Source organism: Hemicordylus capensis, chromosome 3 (genome assembly GCF_027244095.1).
Source record: "Hemicordylus capensis ecotype Gifberg chromosome 3, rHemCap1.1.pri, whole genome shotgun sequence".
Taxonomy (NCBI): Eukaryota; Metazoa; Chordata; class Lepidosauria; order Squamata; family Cordylidae; genus Hemicordylus; species Hemicordylus capensis.
This window is the reverse complement of record NC_069659.1, coordinates 6,006,391-6,025,412: the sequence shown is the minus strand read 5'-3', so window position 1 is coordinate 6,025,412 and position 19,022 is coordinate 6,006,391. Positions and strand designations below refer to the sequence as shown.

Below are 19,022 nucleotides of genomic sequence, written 5' to 3'. Positions count from 1 at the left end.
TCTTTGGGTCTTACCCCCGCCCCTTGTTTTCTTCCACCCACAGAGAATGCTGCAGTCCTGGAGGAGATGCTGAAGGATTACCACAGCAAGCAGCTCATGCAGCCCGTCTACAAGCCTGTTAACAAGTACGGAGTCCCCTCCCCACCGCTGCCATTTTCCTTTGCTCCTGCTCCAGCCCTTTCCCCTGCACCGCACCCCCCCCCCAACACCTCCCTGCCCTGCAGCAGTTCAAAAAAGGTAGAGGCAAAGACAGCTAGTTTAACTTCAGAGGGATGTGCAGACATGCGTACAGTGCATCCTGGATTGAATGCACTGCTCTATAGCAGGGTTTCTTAACTTTAGGCCCCCAGATGTTGGACTACAACTCCCATCATTCTCAGCCACAAAGGCCATGTCTGGGGATGATGGGAGTTGTAGTCCAACAACATCTGGGGGCCCAAGATGAAGAAACCCTGCTCTATAGCACTAACCTGGATGGCTTTAAAAGGGGAGGTAGACACATTCATGGGGGACAACTCCTATCAGTGGCTACTAGGCATGATGGCTGTGTGCTACATCCAGGTTCAGCGGCAGCTATGAATACTACTACTACGAATAGTTATATACTGCTTTTCAAAGCTGTTTACATGGAACAATAAAGAAGAGGGTTCCCTGTCCCCAAAGGGCTCACAGACTAATGTAAGGCAGGCCCCAGCAACAGCCCCTGGAAGGATGCTGTGCTCAGGCTGGATAGGGCCAGTTGCTCTCCACTTTCTAAATACAAGAGAATCACCACTTGAAAAGGTGCCTCTTTGCTCATCAGGGAGCCATTGTGTTAGGGGGTGGTGGGAGTTGTAGTCCATCTCGGTACCCAAAGTTGAGAAGGTGAAGTGTGTGGTCAAATCGGTGTCGACTCCGGGTGCCCACAGAGCCCTGTGGTTGTCTTTAGTAGAATCCAGGAGGGGTTGACCATGACCTCTTCCCACCCAGCACCAGATGATGCCTTCCAGCACCTTCCTATATCGCTGCTGCCCGATAGAGGTGTTTCCCATAGTCTGTTGAGAACTCGGCATTAAATGTCTGCCTGTAATTCTGCTGTTACAGGACCAAGGTAGCCCTTCCAGGAACGAAGACTCTGAAACCTCAATTTAAACCTCTTACGCTTAGAAACCCTAAGGGCTGCTATTGGCTGATCTCTCCTCTGCTATAATAATGTGGTTTCCCCCCACCCCACTCCAATAGGTTGCATCTCCTGCCTCAGTTTCCCCACATCTGCCGACATCAGCACCACCTGCACACCGTTCAGGGCTTAGCTCCTCGCTCGGGCCCCACCTGCACCCGGTGCAGCCAGAAGAAGTGGCCGGAGGTGCCGCTCTCCACGGAAGACGCCGCGGCCGCCACACCCGGCAGCGCGGCCACCAAGCCGCCGAAGGCAGGAAGCAAGGCCAGTCGGCCGGGGGAGATCACCATCCTCTCAGTGGGCAGGTGAGTGCCAGAAGCAGGTCTGTGTGTATTCTAAGGCCTGTGGTCACCAATGCAGGACTCGACCGCCTGAGAAAAGCCACTTAAGAAGGACAAAAAGAAGACAAGTTTCTAGCCCTGAGGATTGTGACTGTGGCTTGGCAGTGCCTTGGAAGACGATGGGAGAAGAAGGGGTGGGGGAGTGAGAAGACTCTCCCCTGCCTGTTGCCCCCTTCCCTAGAGAGGGGGTTCCAACCAGGGCCAGTTTATGACACGTTGTGCCCCTAAAAGGCCCCATAGCATGATAAAATAAAAGGGGCCGGAAGTCACTCCCCAGCTTGTCTCTTACCCCCTCTCACGACTCGGCGCACCGTTACGGTTGTGTTTGTCCGAAACGACGTGATGGTGGGCAAGTGTGGGTCTAATTCAGGCCCCGATCCAATAAAATTTTGCTGTAACTTTATTTCTGCATAGCTCTGTTAATGCGATATATTTGTGTAGCCATTTAAGTATATCTAAATGTATATTTTAAATTTATTTTTGTCCTGTCAGAATATCTGCTTTAGGGATCCCTCCTCCCCTTTATTTTTCAACCTAATTTGCAGTGCTCACACATCAAGTCTCCTATTCATAGGCAACCAGGGCAGACCCTGCTTAGCAAAGGGGACAATTCGTGCTTGCTACCACCAGACCAGCTCTCCTCCACAAGTTGGTTGAAAATATCCATACTCCACCTTTCTGTACCAAACTGGAACCGCCCAAGGCAGCTTACATTAAAGCTTGAAAACAAGCTAAAAAGTTATCCAAAAGCATGTATGTAAAAAAAAACAAGCCCCCCGCCCACCAAATCCATCTCTCTGGACCTCCCATGCAAGTGAGTGGCAAGTAACTGAGGGACCCCCCTCCCCACCCCCAAACCTGCCCTGGACAGAACCAGGCCTTGAATCGTTCTAGACGCTGAGAGAGAGTAGAATAGAGAAGTTCTGGTGCTCCCTTGTAGTCTGCAACTTGGCTCGCTTACGTGAAGCCGTCCGAAGTTATCAGCTCTGCAGGCTGGCATCTTCTGCTGTCTGCTCTTCCTTTTCCCATCTGGAGAAGCCAGGCTGCTTTCTGGTTCCTTTTCCAAGACGTGGCTGGTCTTCCTGGTTGCTTAGCAGTTTGAATGCATTGTTTGGATTTTTATTTTTATTTTTTGGTCAGGTTCCGTGTTGCCCGGATCCCTGAGCAGAAGCCCAGCCCCTCAGAAGTGAAAACCATCTCGGAGAGCGCGGGAGCACAGCCTGCTGAACCCCCTTACGCCTGCCTCCTTCCCGAGCAAAAACCGCTTGTCGGCAACGGTGTGAAGCCAAAATGGCTTACAACGGCGGCAGACAGCCAACAAGAGGTGAGCAGAGGGAGAGCCCCAAATGTCTCTGGAATTGCAAACGTAAAGTCGCATACAGGACCATGTGTGACTTTCTCCTTGTTACAGCTTTTACACCTAATCTTGTAACTCAGGTGTTCTTGAACTGGGTTCCCCAGATGTTAGAGGAACATGGGAAGCGGCCCTTTATGGAATCAGACCCTTGGGCCGTCTAACTCAGTATTCTTGTCTATGACTTAGCAACAGGTCTCCAGGGCTTCCGGCAGAGAAGGGTCTTTCTCAGCCCTACCTGGAGATGCTGCCAGGAATGGAGCCGGAGATCTTCTGCAGGCAAAGCAGATGATTTGCCCCTGAACTTCAGCCCCATTCTTCCCATAATCCCCAGCCACAATGGCCAAAGACTGGAAGTTGGAATCCTTCAACATCTGGGCACCCTAGTCTGAGAACTCCAACTGTAACTATTCCTTAAAGTAAGAGGCATTTAAAAAGAAGTTGCAAGTTTCTTGGAGAGGTGCCTTCAGAAGAAACAGTTCATGAGCAAAGAGACTAGGGGTGTGCCCAAATCAAAATCTGTGATTCGATTCAAGGTCGAATCGCAGAGCCCTTGAATTGATCCATCAAAAACAGCCGATTTGGCCGGCTGCCACAACAAATCACTTCCTAATCACCCGAATCATTTCGCGTGCCATTTTGAGGTCGATTTTGCTGGGGAAACAGGCCTCAAAATTGCACTTTCCCCCGGAGATCGGTGGGTAGACCAGTCCTCAGCTCTGGACTTAGCACATCACCCCACCTCAGAGGACTGGTCAACCTGGTAGACCGGATGTGCCAAGTCTGGAGTGGAGGGCTGGTCTACCTGCCGATCGGGAAGGGCTGGTCTACCAATTGGAATTGGGGGTGATTCTCCTTAAGCCCGAATCAGGTCCTCTATTTTGAGGGCAACTCAGTTTAGGGTCAAATTTGCGAATCACCCCCAATTCGACCCAAATAGATTCAAGGGTGAATTGAATTTCACAACCCTAAATGAGACTTGGTATGTGCACAGCATGAAGATGAATCATACATTGCTTTGGATCTGGGCCTTGAGAACCCGTGTGGCTCTCAGTAGTTAGCTGAAAATTGTCTTTGGCTTTGGGAGACTGGAATTGCCCTCTTTGCCTGTTGCTTAGCTTGTTAAAAGTTCCTTGAATGTATTGTGTTAGTGCCCTACATTTGATACACAGCCTTCTTGCCAAGGTGATTTCTATTTTATAATCATGACTTAAAGGAGATGCGATACAAAGAGTAATGGGAATGGGGAGCGAAGGGGGAAGGAAGCAAAGTGTAGCCAAAGCTTACATAATGGAGTTACATCATGGACAGTCCTGCTGAGAAGCCAAATGGCCACTGGTCCCAGCTGAGCCCATGGAGTCCTCAGAACATAAGAAGCTGCCATATACAGAAGGTCTCCTGAATGAAACAATTTTATGATATAAAACAAGCCATTTAAAAATTAATTAATTAAAAGCCTGAGAAAACAGGTGTGTCTTAAGGGTCTTTTTAAAAACAGCCAGAAATGGTCTTCCTGCCCTCTCCATCAACTGCCCACCTTTGGGGCCCAAACCCTTCCACTGGCCTCTGGGCCAGAGCTGAACCAACTGACTGGCCAAAGCTCTGCTGCATAGAGAATACACCCAACCTGCCTTTCTGTTTTGGCACAAAAACAGGTTACTTTTATTAAGATTACAGATGACTACTTCCAGCTGAGTTAAAAGGGAGCGCATTCAGGTGGAGGGGGGCAGAGAGTGGGGAGCAGACATACAGAGTCCCCCAAGAGAAGGTGCACAAGTCTCTCTGGGCTTCTACTTTAATTATGATATTAATTAATTTATTAATCAAATTGGTACACCGCCCCAAACTTTCATCTCTAGGCGGTTAACAACAGCATAAAACAAGTTAAAACATATACAAAAACTTAAAACAATTTAGAAATCACCCACAAATTTAAAACCTTAAAATTTTAAAGAACCGAAAAAGCTTGGGTGAAGAGGTGGGTTTTCAAATGCTTTTCAAAAATTGTCAGCGATGGGGAGGATCGTATCTCACTAGGGAGCGCATTCCACAGTCTCGGGGCAACAACCGAGAAAGCCCATCCCCGTGTGGCAACTGGAGACGGACCTCCTCCGATGACCTCAATGGGCAGTGTGGCTCATCATGAAGATGACGTTCTCTCAGATACCCAGGGCCTAAGCCATTTAGGGCTTTATAAGTTATAACTAGCACTTTGTATTTTGCCCGGGAGCCTATTGGCAGCCAGTGTAACTCTATCAGCAAAGGAGTGGTGTGGTCTCTCCGAGATGACCCAGAGACCAACCGGCACTATTTGCAGTGCCAGTAATGACATCCCAGGCATTCATTGTGCCACCCCACTACAAATCGTGCTGCAGTGATTCAGTCTGTCAACAAGAAACCTCTGCATGTCCGCCTTTAGTCAACTCATCTAGTGAAGGCCTGCAGCGCCCCTCACTTAGTGTCTGCTATGGGGCTGAGCCAGCAGACAGAGGGGGTGGTGCTTCCTTCCACTGCGGGCGGGGGGCTCCCAACCTTTGGTGCCCAGATGTCGTTGGGCCAGAATGCTGTTCGGGCTTTGGCCGTTGTGGATGGGGATGATGCGCATTGCAATCCAAGATCTGGGGTCCCAAAGTTGGGAACGCTGAGTCAGACCATTGGCCCACCCAGCTCAGGACTGTCTACACCAACTGGCAGCAGCTCTCAAAGGTATGGGGCAGAGAGGAGGGCCTTTCGTAGCCCTAGCTGGAGCGGCCAGGGACTGTCTGCCTACACAGCAGCTGTTCTGCTGCCCCCTTCCCCACTCTTTACATATAGGCCACTTGAAGAAGTTTGTTAGCTATAACACACTAATATGTACCCATTCGGTATTAGTACTGAAGTGAACTGGGAAGGAAAGGGCTTCACAAACATTTTTGTGTTCTCCCCCCCTCCAAAAAAAAAAAAGCATTCCGACCCACTTTGGGGCCCATTTCTCGTCGTCCCCCACACACATACCCCCAGAACTGCATCAGGCGTCATTCCTCCGGGTTGCCTCTGAGTAAGAGGCAACACACTTTGGGAAAATGGAAGGAAGGCTGGTCTTGTGGTGGCAAGCGTGAATTGGCTAAGCAGGGTCACCCCTGGTTTGCATTTGAATGGGAGACTACTTGTGTGAGCACTGGGAGATATTCCCCTCAGGGGATGGTGGAGCCCCTCTGGGAAGAGCAGAAGGTCCCAAGTTCCCTCCTTGGCAGCATCTCCAAGATAGGGCTGGGAGAGATTCCTGCCTGCAACCTTGGAGAAGCCGCTGCCAGTCTGTGCTGACAATACTGAGCTAGCTGGACCAGTGGCAGCTTCCTCTGTTCCTGTGACCCAAGTGACAAAAACCCTGCTCAGACTTGGAACTCAGTGGGCAACCTTGGGACACTCACACAGCCCAACCTGGCTTGTTTTGCTGGTTAAATAAGAGACCCTTGAGGTTTACCATTCTCACCTCCTTTGAAAAAGGGTGGGGTACCAAGAGAGAGAGAAGTATCCATCAAAACACAAGAGCAACTTTGCTGGATTAGGCCCATCTAGCAGGCATGCCCCCTCTCCTGCTGTTGCTCCCCTGCAACTGGGATTTAGGAGCCTCCTGAGCCCAGAGGTAGCATTGAGTTATCAAGACTATTATTATTTGATTGATTGATTGATTGATTTCTATACCGCCCTTCCAAAAGTGGCTCAGGGCGGTTTACACAGAGAAACAAGTAGGATAGATCCCTGTCCCCAAAGGGCTCACAGTCTAAGAAGAAACACAAGATAGACGCCAGCAACAGTCACTGGAGGTACCGTGCTGGGGATGGAGAGGGCCATTTACTCTCCCCCCTGCTAAATAAAGAGAATCACCATGTTAAAAGGTACCTCTTTGCCAAGTTACCAGGGGGCAGCCTATGAACTTGTTTAATCCCCATTTAAGGCAAGCTAAGCTAGTGATCATTACATCGTAGTTTTAAAGCTTTGGTTTTAGTATATTTTAAATTATTTTAATTATGCTAATGTTTTAATTGGTTTTATGTTGTGAACTGGCCAGGGACCTTTTGGTATGGGGTGATATATAAATGTACTAAAATAAAATCATGTGGCAGTGAATTCCAAAGACTAATAAGGTACGGTGTGAAAAAGAATTTAGTTTTGCCTATCCTAAACCTCCTGCCAGTCAGTTTCATGGGATGACCCTTGAGTGAGGTGGGGCTGGGGGATCTCTCGATCTGCCTTCTCCACATCACACATAATTTTATTGACCTTAATCAGGTCTCCTGCTGGTTGCCTTATTCCTAAGATAAACTAAAAAGCCCAAGTGCTATAGCTGTTCCCCATATGGAAGGTACTCCAGCTCCTGATAATTTTGGTTGCACTTTTTCCAGTTCTACATCTTCCTTTGTGAGATGCAGCTATCAAAATTGTACACAGTACTCCAAATGTGGCCACACCATGAATTTGTATAACATAATGATATTAGAAGTTTTATTTTGATCTCTTTCTTAATGACCCTTGGCATGGGATTTGCCTTTTTCACAGCTTCCATAGAATGGGCTACCATTTTCACTGAGCTATCTGCCACTTTCCAAAGATTTTTCTCTTGGTTCATCACTGACGGCTTAACCCCCATCAGCATACCTATGAAGTTGGGTTTTTAAATATTTGTTTGTTTGTTACATTTATATCTTGCTCTTCCTCCAAGGAGCCCAGAGCGGTGTACTACATACTTAAGTTTCTCCTCACAAGAACCCTGTGAAGTAGGTTAGGTTGAGAGAGAAGCGACTGGCCCAGAGTCACCCAGCTACTGTTTTGGCCACAATGTGCATCACTTTGCACATTTATAATGAGCCACCTAATGGTGCAGCAGGGAATTAATTTGCCTAGGGAACCAGAAGTTGCTGGTTCGAATCCCCACTGGTATGTTTCCCAGACTATCGGAAACACCTTTATCGGGCAGCAGCGGTATAGGAAGATGCTGAAAGGCCTCGTCTCAGACTGCGCGGGAGATGGCAATGGTCAACCCCTCCTGCATTCCAAAGAAAACCACAGGGCTCTGTGGTCGCCAGGAGTCGACACAGAATACATTTGCCATTTAGTTTCCCACTCACCCAGTTCAGAAAGGTCCTTTTGGAGCTCATTGAAATCCTTTTTGGTCTTCATCACCATGGATAGCTTAGTGTCAACCAGACAGTTATGACGAAGCACTATTGAAACTGAGAAAACACTAGTCATGGCCAGCCTTTTCTGGGGCTTTGGAATACTCTCCCTGCCAAAAAAAGAGCTTGTCCATCTCTGATTGCTTTTAAAAAGAGCTTCAAAACACACCTGTTTTTTCAGGGGTTTAGTTGAAATGAATTTTAAAATGTCTTACTGTTTTTATTCTGCAACTTTGTTTTATTTTCACTCTGTGTTTGTATTTTAAATTATGTATACTGCCTAGAGATACACCCATCAGGTGGTTTATGAATATGATTTAAAAAAACTCATGGCCCATTAGTTTCAATGGGCCTTAATCTGGATACTGACCATAAATTTGTGAAATGGGCACAATCCAGCCAAAGCTAGCAATGACTAAACTGAGTAAACTTAAGACCCATGAGTTTGTGGACCGATCACCTGCTTAACCCTCTCTCTTTGATTTCTGTGAGATTTATGGCGCTTGGTTGAAATCAGCAAGCCCCTAATCGTTTTTACAGAATTGATTGCCACTTTGTGAGGTGTCTCCCTTGTCACACACTGACCACTTTGGACCTGCTTTGCAGCAAAGTATCAGATATAGCCACACTCCCCTCTGTTGCAGCCCACATTTGAAGACAATGCAGATGATCATCACTAGCACGATTTTATTTTCTAAGCAAATGCTCTCCAACCGGGAAAATGAGCATTGCTGGGCTTGTGCAGAGTGTCCCTCAGTGCAGAGTCTTAAGGCAACATAAGAACAGCCCTGCTGGATCAGGCCCAAGGAGGCCCATCTAGTCTAGCATCCTGTTTCAGACAGTGGCCCACCAGATGCCTCTGGGAAGCCCACAGGCAAGAGGTCTGTGCATGCCCTCTCTCCCGCTGTTGCTCCCCTGCAACTGGTATTGAGAGGCATCCTGCCTCTGAGGCTGGTGGTGGCCTAAAGCCATCCAGACGAGTACCCATTGATAGACCTGTCCTCCATGACCAACTTTGGCACAGGAAACACAGAATCCAGATGGGGTGGAGTCTAGAACCTGGCCTTTTTATAAATTAGCCACAGTAATCAGTAGCCAGTGCAGAGAGAGAGAGAGAGAGACTTCAGCTCAGTAGGAAGCACCTGCTTTGCATTCAGGTTCATTCCCTGTTATTGGGGGGGATCCCAGGTAGCAGAACACCAGCCTGAGGCTTCGGAGAGCTGCTGCCAGTCAGAGTAGAGAGCACTGGGTGAGATGAAACAAGGGGCTGGCTCGGAGAGAGCACAAACTGTGCAGCAGCTACAGACGGTTGCCTCTCTGCAAATTCTAACCGCCGTGTCATCCGTTCCTCTTCCAGCACAGCCCGTTTGTTGTTAGACTTGGGGAGAGCAACCTGGTTATCTGAAGGTAATGCCCCAGTTTCTAACTTAATGCTGCCAACTCTGCCAGGGGTGAAGGTGCAATTTTGCTGCTGGAAGGAGACTAGTTCTGGTGCAGGTGCTTTGAGAATTGGGCTCTGCTGGGCTTTGGGATGCTGCATACATGCTTGCTTGCTTGCTTGCTCGCTCGCTCGCTCGCTCTCTGGCCAGGTCAGTTGCAGCTATTAGGCATAGGAATGAGAGGAACTGGCAAAAGCTCTTTTCTGCCTGGGGCTCTTGAGGTCAGCCTTGCAGATGAGATGCAGTGTTGTGAGGTCTCTAAGCAGGGCAGGGTTGCCAAAGTTATTTCTAGCAGGCTTCTTGGACCTTTAAGAGGCAGCATTATTATTATTTATTTTTTATTATTATTAGCACCAATATCCATGAACAACTTTTCAGTAATAGTAGTTCTCAAAGCGGCTTACATAGAAAAAAGAAATAAGATGATACAGAAAGGGCTCAAAGTCTTTAACAAAACAAAAACAAAACCCCAAAGATGGCCACCAGCAACAGCCACTGCAAACCCACTGTGTGTGGCAGGCAGAAATTCAGCAGGTGATATTTTCTTTGGTAACAACAGTAGCTCACCTCACAGGACTGTATTTGGGGTGGGAAAATGCAGAAAGTTACTTTCAGAAATGGAAAGGATCAGGTAAATATTAGAGAGGCAGGTTTTATGCGATCCTCAGGGGTTTCCCCAAATACTTTGGCCCAGGACTTGGGATTCTATGTCCTCCACTCTCATTCCGACAGAAAAACGAATGATTAAGATCACTACAAGACCAATGGGAATTTCTCTTGCGCCGTTCTCACTGGCATGCATAGGGCGTGGCTATGCTCTTACACAGCTCTCCTTTATTTCCATAGGAGGGACCTGTGCACAGAAACCTTCTATCAGAGCAGTTGCGCAAAAGAATGTCACTATTATTCTCCCTACCCCCACAAGAAGCCCTTAGTATAAGGTCGTATTGTACGTACATATGACAGTGGCTTCCCTCTCATGCTGTGTGGTATTTTTAAGGGGGTGAAGATAATAGGTTTGCAATAATTAGTCTGCGAGGTTGCCCTCTTCAATGCTAGCAGTCAGTTATTCGTGTATGCCTTTGTGTTGCACCTTGGGTGCACATGGCATGTTGTAGGAGGGGTCTCTGCCCCCAAGCAGCTTCCAAGCTACAGGTGCGGCGTTAGCAGTACTACTAGCAATGCCTGCATACAGATCCCAGAACAGAATCTTTCTTGCCACACAAGGTCCATTCTCTGCCCAACACACCAGAGGCCATTCTGCAAAGAACATTTCAGATTTCACACTTTTGATTTTGGAATTGAAAGTGGACCCCGACATTCAACACTGAGGTCACCAGAATGAGAAACTGCCTTTGAGATTCAGTTGGCTTGGCGTAGTTCACTTATTTAAGGGGGATTCTCTCTGACTAGTTAAAGACATGAAATCAGAACATAATGTACTAGATACTTTGGCCTCTCAGTTGTCAGACATTGTCACATGTTAACTGCTATTGCGAAATAGCACCACCTATCAAATGTTGGCTGAATATTTGCACATTTGGACAACAGTTACCATCAACGTTTGTCAGGCAAATCTGTTTTGCTGTTCCCCCTCCTTCTTGCTCTTCAGTCCTTTCTGCCGACCTCATCCTCTCTCTCTTCTGATTCGCAGGTGATCATCTGACTCTGCCGTGCTGCAGGAGAGCTGGACCAGCGGTTGAATTGGAAGCCTCAGGCCAAGCAGCCCACCCAAGAACTGCATGCCCTGGGTGCTGTGGAAGGCGAAGGAGGGCCCCCCATTTCCCCCCTTTGGAAGGCCACCAGTGCCCTGGAGCATTGTGGGGCAGGCCCCCACAGGTAACGCCGTCCGTGGCAGCTGGAGAGAAACTCCAGAGGACACACCTGGCATTGCAGAGACGTTTTCCTTTTCTGAGAGAGGACTGAAGGGAAGCGAAGGGTGTGGGAGGGAGGGAGGGAGGGAGTCCGTCAGCTGCCAAACTGGAAAACCACTACATGCGTTTTTGTCTACACCGCATGGAATCAACTCCACATTCCCTGTGTGGGTGGCTAACCACCTTAAACAGTCAGTTAAGGGGGGGTTATTTCCTATAGGCAGCACTTTTAGTCACAAAGGCCAAATCCAACAGAGCGTCAAGGATGAGCTTGAAGGAGGAGGAAGGTACCTCTTAGTTTTCCAGACCTTGGAGAGGAGGGGGGGGCGGGGAGCAGGATCCAAGCATCTTCCCTCAGGGGAGGATTTCAGTTGTGGGAAAGGTCACATTTTCTCAGCATCCAAATAGCAGTATTTTGTCACTGGGAAATTGTGGTTTTCCCTCCCCGACCGACACACACACACACACACACACACACACACACACACACACACAGAGCTAGCTTGTCATTGCAATTGTGAGTGCTCCATGGAATGTGGCTGCTCACATATTGTTGTAGCTGACCCCACGAAAGGTGCGAATATCAGTGGTGCTGGGTGATGTAACTCTTTTCCCTTCCTGTGCTAATTCGTCAGCTATTAAAGAAAAGTTATATTTTTCAACAATTTTCAGAGGCTGAGATGCAGGAGTGCGCATGTAGCCCTCTTTTAAAAACAACAACAACAAAAAAACTTTGACCACATTCCCCTGGACAGTTCTCCTAGATAACCTGGTCAGTGGATTGGGCCCACCATACAGAAAGTGGGTGTCTTCCCTTCCTGCTCCCCTGAGCAACATGTGGCTCCCTCCTGGTCTTGAATGCCTAACTAGATCTGTTCCTTTTCACTTCAGCTGGAAAAAATAATGTATTGTAGATGGAGTTGCTGTCATTCCACCGAGGAGATGCCCTGATTTTCAGGTAGGGAATGGAAATTGTCTATTTTCATTAAAGCCCATTCCTCCCAGCATAGCTGGGTCTCACCCAGTGAGAAGCCAAGGTTTTGTGAATTCCACACAGGAAAGACTATAACAGCAGCCCCTCTGGATCTAATCAAAGTTGCCTTTGGGAAGCTCACAAGCAGGAGATGAAGGCAGGGAGGGGCCCTCCCCAGTTCTTTGTCTCCAACTAGCAAGCTACATTAAATAAAATAACCTAAATTACTTTTTTACATAAATCAAGGAAACTTAGACCTGGAAAAACTATGCAACTCAGTCCTATTTGCATGAGTTCCCTTATTCTGCTAGGCCCAGGGTGGGCAAGGAACTTCAACTAGCACTGATGCCTCCATAGCACTAGCTACCTTGTAAAGGAGACCCTCTGGCTTTGGAAATTCCAACAGGCATTGCCACACATTTCCCCATCATAGTTCTATAACACGAAGGACTGGCTACATGCATTAAGAACATAAGAACAGCCCTGCTGGATCAGGCCCAAGGAAGCCCATCTAGTCCAGCATCCTGTTTCGCACAGTGGCCCACCAGATGCTTCTGGAAGCCACAGGCAGGAGTGGAGGGCGTGCCCTCTCTCCTGCTGTTACTCCCCTGCAACTGGTACTCAGAGGCATCCTGCCTTGGAGGCTGGAGGTGGCCTATTAAACAACAGCATGAAGCTGACATTCTGCAGAAGTTGAAATCTGCATCCAGTATCACATTCAGTGTTCCATCCTGCACTTTATTACTGTCTGCATCCCAGCTTTCCATTTTAAAACAAAACACTCAAGACAGCTTCCAGTTTAAAATAGACAGTACCGTGATCCGAAAAGCATCATCAAATCCAGCACCAAAAGGCTAAAACAGAAGATCAATAAAAGCACTAGAAATTGCAACGCGCACACAGTCCTGGTCTCTGCATGCAAGCCAAACATAGCCGAGGAAGCACGGCCATGCTGCCAGACCTCAGTGTCTGGACTCTTAGTACAAAAGAGTCATCTTCTCTCCAGACGTTCTGATGGAAGGGTGCCAGAAAGACTGTTAGACAGAGGTCCTTAACCTAGGGTCCTCTGCCATTGTGGCAGGGGATGATGGGAGCTGTAGTCCAGCAACTTCTCAGGACCCAAGGTTGAGAGCAGGGCTCCCTGTAACAGGGATTCCCAGACGTGGTTGGCAACCACTCCCACAATCCCCAGCTGAAGCTGAGAATTATGAGGGTTGTAGTCAACATTTATTTATTATTTTATTATTTATTTATTTATTACACTTTTCTACCGCCCCACACTCATGTCTTTGGGCGGTTCACAACATCTGAGAATCCCTGTTACAGGGAACACAGATTGAGAGCCCCTGCTGGAAGACAGGTCTCATCTACAGTGAGCGGAGTTTCCCGATCACTGCAACTCACACACTTTTGGGATTGGGTGAGCAGCCCTGCTTTGCTGTGAGTCAGATGGGTGGCCCATCTAGTCCAGCACCGTTCCTGTTGAGTACAGTGGCCATGCCCTCCAGGAAGTCCTCACGCTGGACTTGAATAGCGCCCCCTGCTGTTCCTCCCCAGCAACCACTTTTCAATGGCACTGCCTGAACAGGGAGGTCCTGTATGGCCCTCTTGGATCGTGTCCATTGATAGACCAGTCCTCCATGGATTTGTCCAACTCCTTTTCCGGGCCAAAGAACGGGGGTTCTCACACTTGGTTCCCCAGATGTTGTTGAACTAGAACTCCTGTCAAAGGCCGTGGCAGCTAGGGTGATGGGAGCTCTGTGCCGGATCTAGGCACAGGCGAAGTAAGCTACAGCTTAGGGGGCTCACATTATGAAGGGCCTCTGAATGCCAAAAAATGACTAAATTTCAAGTTTTATACAATTAGTTGAAAAATAAAGGAGAAACAGTTTTTAAAGACGCTAAAATAAGCATCCTCATTCTGATGAGACAAAAAATATACTTAATGGCCACTCAATTATTTATCATATTGAGTTTCTAAATCTGTGCTGTAATATAATATAACAGTAAATTATATCAAATTTCTGTTAGACCAGGGCTCAGTCTAGATCGGAGTGGGCAAATGTGGCCTTCCAGCTGCTGTTGAACAACAACGCCCAGCATACCCTGCCCCTGTTTATTGTTGCTGGGCATGATGGGAGTTGTAGTTCAACAACAGCTGGCCGGCCAAGTTTGCCCACTCTGGTCTAGACCAACGCCCACCATCTTGGTGACAGGCAGCATTCGCCTCTTTGGATGAACGCTGCTGTAGCCTTGGGCAATGCAGCGAGGCAGAGAGTGGGTGACGCGTTGGGGTGGGACCCATTTTGTAATGCTATGGGCTCTCTTGACGTAGCTTAGGGCCTCCACATGTCTTAAGCCAGCCTGGCCAGAGTTGTAGTCCAACCACCTCTAGGAAACCAAGTTAGAGAACTCCTGCCATAGAGCATGGCTTGCAGCGTGTTCGAGTTCAGGAACCTCTTGGAAATTAAACACGGGACCCTTGGTGGTGGAAACAGCCCGTGCTGGACATGAAGCGATTCCTAAATCAGATAGCTTTACCTTGTGGCTGTGAGCCCCTTTGCAGACCCCAGGGGCCAAGGGAGGGGAGATCAAAGCACAGGAAGCGAGCCATTCCAGCGGTTTCCATCCCGTTGTTTACAACCGGAAGAGTCTGTCGTTCTAGCTGTCTTAGCTCAGACTGTCAGCTAACCCAGCCTTTTGTTATCCGTCTTTTTGGTTGATTTGGGGTTTTTTTGCATCAAATGTTCTGTTATTTATGAGGGTGAAGCAGAGGAGGAGATGGTTTTCCTGAAGCATCAGCCCCTCCAAACTTCAGCCCCTGTTTTAATTTATTATCAATGGTTTGTGGTGTTTTGTTGGGGAATGGGGTGGGGATTTTTATTTTTATTTTTATTTTTTATGTTAAGGAGTCATTGCTGGCTTTTGAGCCTTTTGGGTTGAGTTCCGTACATTGAAAAATAAAAAGCAATCCTGAAAACAAAATGGCTGCTTGTGTTTTTTCTTCCACTCTTGCTCTACGTTTGTTCTTTTTATCCCACTGAGTTGGGAAACGGGGCGGGGGGGGGGAGCAGGTTTCAGAAAGAAGTGGTGCATGGATGTTCTGCAGGCTGTATATATATTTATGTATTTACGCTTTCCAGATTACCTGCTGCTCAGCAGTAGTTTACTGTGGCATGGCAGAATCGTTCGAAGATCGTTTTAAAAATGTAAATAGAGGTCATTGCGAAAAGCCACCAGCAGGGGGAGCAGTCTTTTCTACCTTGCCAAATCTCCCTACAACTTGGAAATACAGCTTTTAAAAATTATTATTACAACGTTGTAGGACTGTAAAGCGGCAATAAAACCCCAAAGAAGGCATTGGAAATGTGAACGGCACCTTGCTGACAGCGAAGGGACTGCGATGTCAATACAGAGGCAGCATGGAAGGACACGTAGCGGACACGTAGTGACACTGTTGTAGTGACCAATCTGGAAAGCGCCCAGGTGCTATCTCCCATCACCACATGGTGGCTGGGGGTGATGGGAGATGTAGTTCAACGACAGCTGGAGGGCCACATTTGCCTACCCCCTGCCTTAGAGGGAACCCTGCAACGCCCCAGCTGAGGAGACCTGTGCAGCCTCTGCAGTCGCTCTGTTTGCAGGACCCACAGCACCAGCCAGGAGAAAAAGGCCTGCAGTCTCCACCCACCCCCCACCCCTTCTTTTAAAGTCAGGCTGCCTGCACGGCTGCCTGCACCTCCTCAGCTGCCTGCACTGCTCTCTGAGCAGGCAGGTTAACTTCAGGGGACCTTGATCTCGCGCAGGTGGCTGTGTCTATATTTAGCAGCACCGCAGTGCAATCAGCCGCTGGACCTCAGCTGCCTTGCACTCATCATCCCTAACGCGCTTTTCCTGCAGCCCGCAGGGATTTGCTCGCTGCATCATGCCCAACCAGCTGCTGAGCTCGGTGGTGACCCAGAGGCCAGATATGGCTGGCGAGAGCCAGGAAAGGGAAGCCACCGTGAGCCAGGCTCATCCTCCCACTCTGACTCCTTGCTGGGCCCTTGGTCTGGAGCTGGTGACTTGGGGGAAGGAGATGGCGGGAACTGTAGCGCCCGCGGTAGTGGCTGATCAGTCATCGATCGGGTGACCAAATGAAGTTGGTTCACTGCAACCTACGGAGACACCTCAAGGGCTTTGGGGACAGAGGGAGCTGCTTTATAGGGAGCCAGATTCTTGGTCTTAGATACTCCAACTCGGTGTTCTTCCTTGTAAGGGCTAGCAGTGACCTTCATCAACCCTAAGTGGGCCCCCCCCCCACTAATTGTTTCTTGGGCCTCCGGGAAGCTGCAGCCAAAGCTGAAATACTCTGCACAGTTCAACCGGTACCATGTAGAGGTGACTGTTACCACTGTGCTGGGCCATGCCCAGTGCCGCCGCACAGCTCCTTGAAGGGAAACGGAGCCCTCTTGAGCCCTGGCACCATCTTGGAAGGCATGCACAGAGTGCTGGGAAGTGTAGCCCTTCCTAGCTCTTTCCTCCTAGAGCTCTTAACAGAGGGCTCTGTCCTTCTTAAAGGGCCCTCCCAGCACTGAGAAAAAGTGCAGTATTACCCAGGCAGAGGTCAGCCCCAGTGTTCCCTCGAACGGGACCTCCCAGATGTTGACGACTACAACTCCCACAATCCCCAGCCAAAGACCTCTGCAGCTGGGGGTGCTGCGAGTTGTAGTGAACAACATCTGGGACTCTTTGCTGGAAGGAACACTGGTCAGCACAGAGGGGAACGGCCCTCACATTGAAGGTTACAATGAACCTTAGGAGAGGAGAGCTGGTCTTGTGGTAGCAAGCATGACTGGTCCCCTTAGCTAAGCAGGGGTCCACCCTGGTTGCAGATGAAGGGGAGACTTGGTGTGTGAGCACTGGAAGAGATTCCCCTCAGGGGATGGAGCCGCTCTGGGAAGAGCATCTAAGGTTCCAAGTTTGCTCCCTGGCAGCATCTCCAAGAGAGGGCTGAGAGAGGTTTCTGCCTGCAACCTTGGAGAAGCCGCTGCCAGTCTGTGAAGACAATACTGAGCTAGATGGGCCTATGGTCTGACTCAGTAGAAGGTAGCTTCCTATGTTCCAATGAACCTTACAGCAGACAATGCTCACATGTAGTCACCTATCTAAATGCAAACCAAGGCAGACTCGGCTTAGCAAAGGGGACCATTCATGTGCCTCACCACAAGACCAAGTCTCCTCTGGCACACACAGGTTCCAATGGGTCGCTTCCAAGTCAACCTTTCTAACAAGAACAACAACAAATCACAGTTCATGGTTACCACACCTTTCAGAAGTTATTGGATGGAATCAAGTACAAGCTACAAGACCCGTGTGGTGCAACCAAGAGGGCAACCAAGATGATCAGGAGCCTGGAGCACTTTCCTTATCAGGCGAGGCTATTAGAGATGTGCACGAACCAGTCCTCAGGCCATGTAAAAGGCCTGTGAACCGCTTCACATGTGAACCGGTTCGAATGATGCCAGGGGGTGTTGCTTTAAGGGCAAGGGGGTTGTATTTACCCCTCCCGCAGCTTTCCCCCCTCCGGCACCGGATCATGATGTGTGCATGCGTGCCTGCTGTTAGCAGTAAACAAGGGGGCAGGGGCAGCAGGGAGGAATGCTGCCGCCCCAAAGATTTGGCTAAAAACTGGAGCGCCGGAGGGCGGGAGGGGTAAGTACAACCCACCCTTAAAGTGACACCACCACCCCCGACATTGGACCGTGCCTCTGTGGTCCATGCACATCACTAAAGGCTACAACACTTGGGGCTTTTTCGTTTAGAAGAAAGACAACTGCAGGGAGACATGATAGAGGTCTATAAAATCATGCATGGCGTGGAGAAAGTGGATAGAGAGAAATTCTTCTCCCTCTCCCATAACACTAAAACCACGAGTCATCCCATGAAAATGATTGCAGGGAAATTTAGGACCAACAAATAGAAGTACTTCTTCACACAATGTATAATCAACTTGTGGAATTCTCTTCCACAAGATGTGGTGACAGCCAACAACCTGGATTGTTTTTAAGAGGGGTTTGGATAATTTCATGGAGGAGAGGTCTATCCACGGCTACTAGTCGGAGGGCTATAGGCCACCTCCAGCCTTCAAGGCAGGATGCCCCTGAGTACTAGTTGCAGGGGAGTAACAGCAGGAGAGAGGGCATGCCCTCAACTCCGGCCTGTAGGCTGCCAGCAGCATCTGGTGGGCCATTGTGTGAAACAGGAGGCTGGACTAGATGAGCCTTTTGGGACCTGATCCAGCAGGGTGTTCTTATGTTCTTATGTGCAGTGGTTAGATCACATTGGACTAGGACTGAGGAGACCTGAGTTTCATTCATTTCATACAGGAACTTTCTGTATATCCTGCTGTTCTGTCAATATTCAAGGCTGCTTATTTTTTATTTATTGATTTGATTTATATACCGTCCTTCCAAAAATGGCTCAGGGTGGTTTACATTAAAACAAAAACAATTAAAATCAGAACTAAATCAATTAAACAATTAAAATCATTTAAAGCCAACATTAAAATAGGAAGCTGCCATATACTGTCAGACCATTGGTCTATCTAGCTCAGTATTGTCTGCACAGACTGGCAGCGGCTTCTCCAAGGTTGGAGGCAGGACTCTCTCTCAGCCCTCTCTTGGAGATGCTGCCAGGGAGGGAACTTGGAACCTTCTGCTCTCTTCCCAGAGTGGCTCCATCCCC

The 19,022-nt window shown here is 48.7% G+C and overlaps 1 protein-coding gene across 9 annotated transcripts in view; it reads left to right on the top strand.

The window, feature by feature from the left end:
* Positions 1-11,390, top strand: part of RELT (RELT TNF receptor) — a 92,699-nt gene extending 81,309 nt beyond the window's left edge. For 8 of the 9 annotated variants that reach the window (XM_053313036.1, XM_053313037.1, XM_053313042.1 and 5 more), the window contains 5 exons: positions 44-125; positions 1,222-1,464; positions 2,641-2,824; positions 9,368-9,417; positions 11,104-11,390. In XM_053313036.1, the coding sequence (XP_053169011.1) occupies positions 44-125; positions 1,222-1,464; positions 2,641-2,824; positions 9,368-9,415 (557 nt within the window). In that variant the 3' untranslated portion in view covers positions 9,416-9,417; positions 11,104-11,390. The remainder of the gene's footprint in view (positions 1-43; positions 126-1,221; positions 1,465-2,640; positions 2,825-9,367; positions 9,418-11,103) is intronic. The other variant, XM_053313035.1, reaches the window with a different exon arrangement.
* The last annotated feature ends 7,632 nt before the right edge of the window (positions 11,391-19,022 follow it).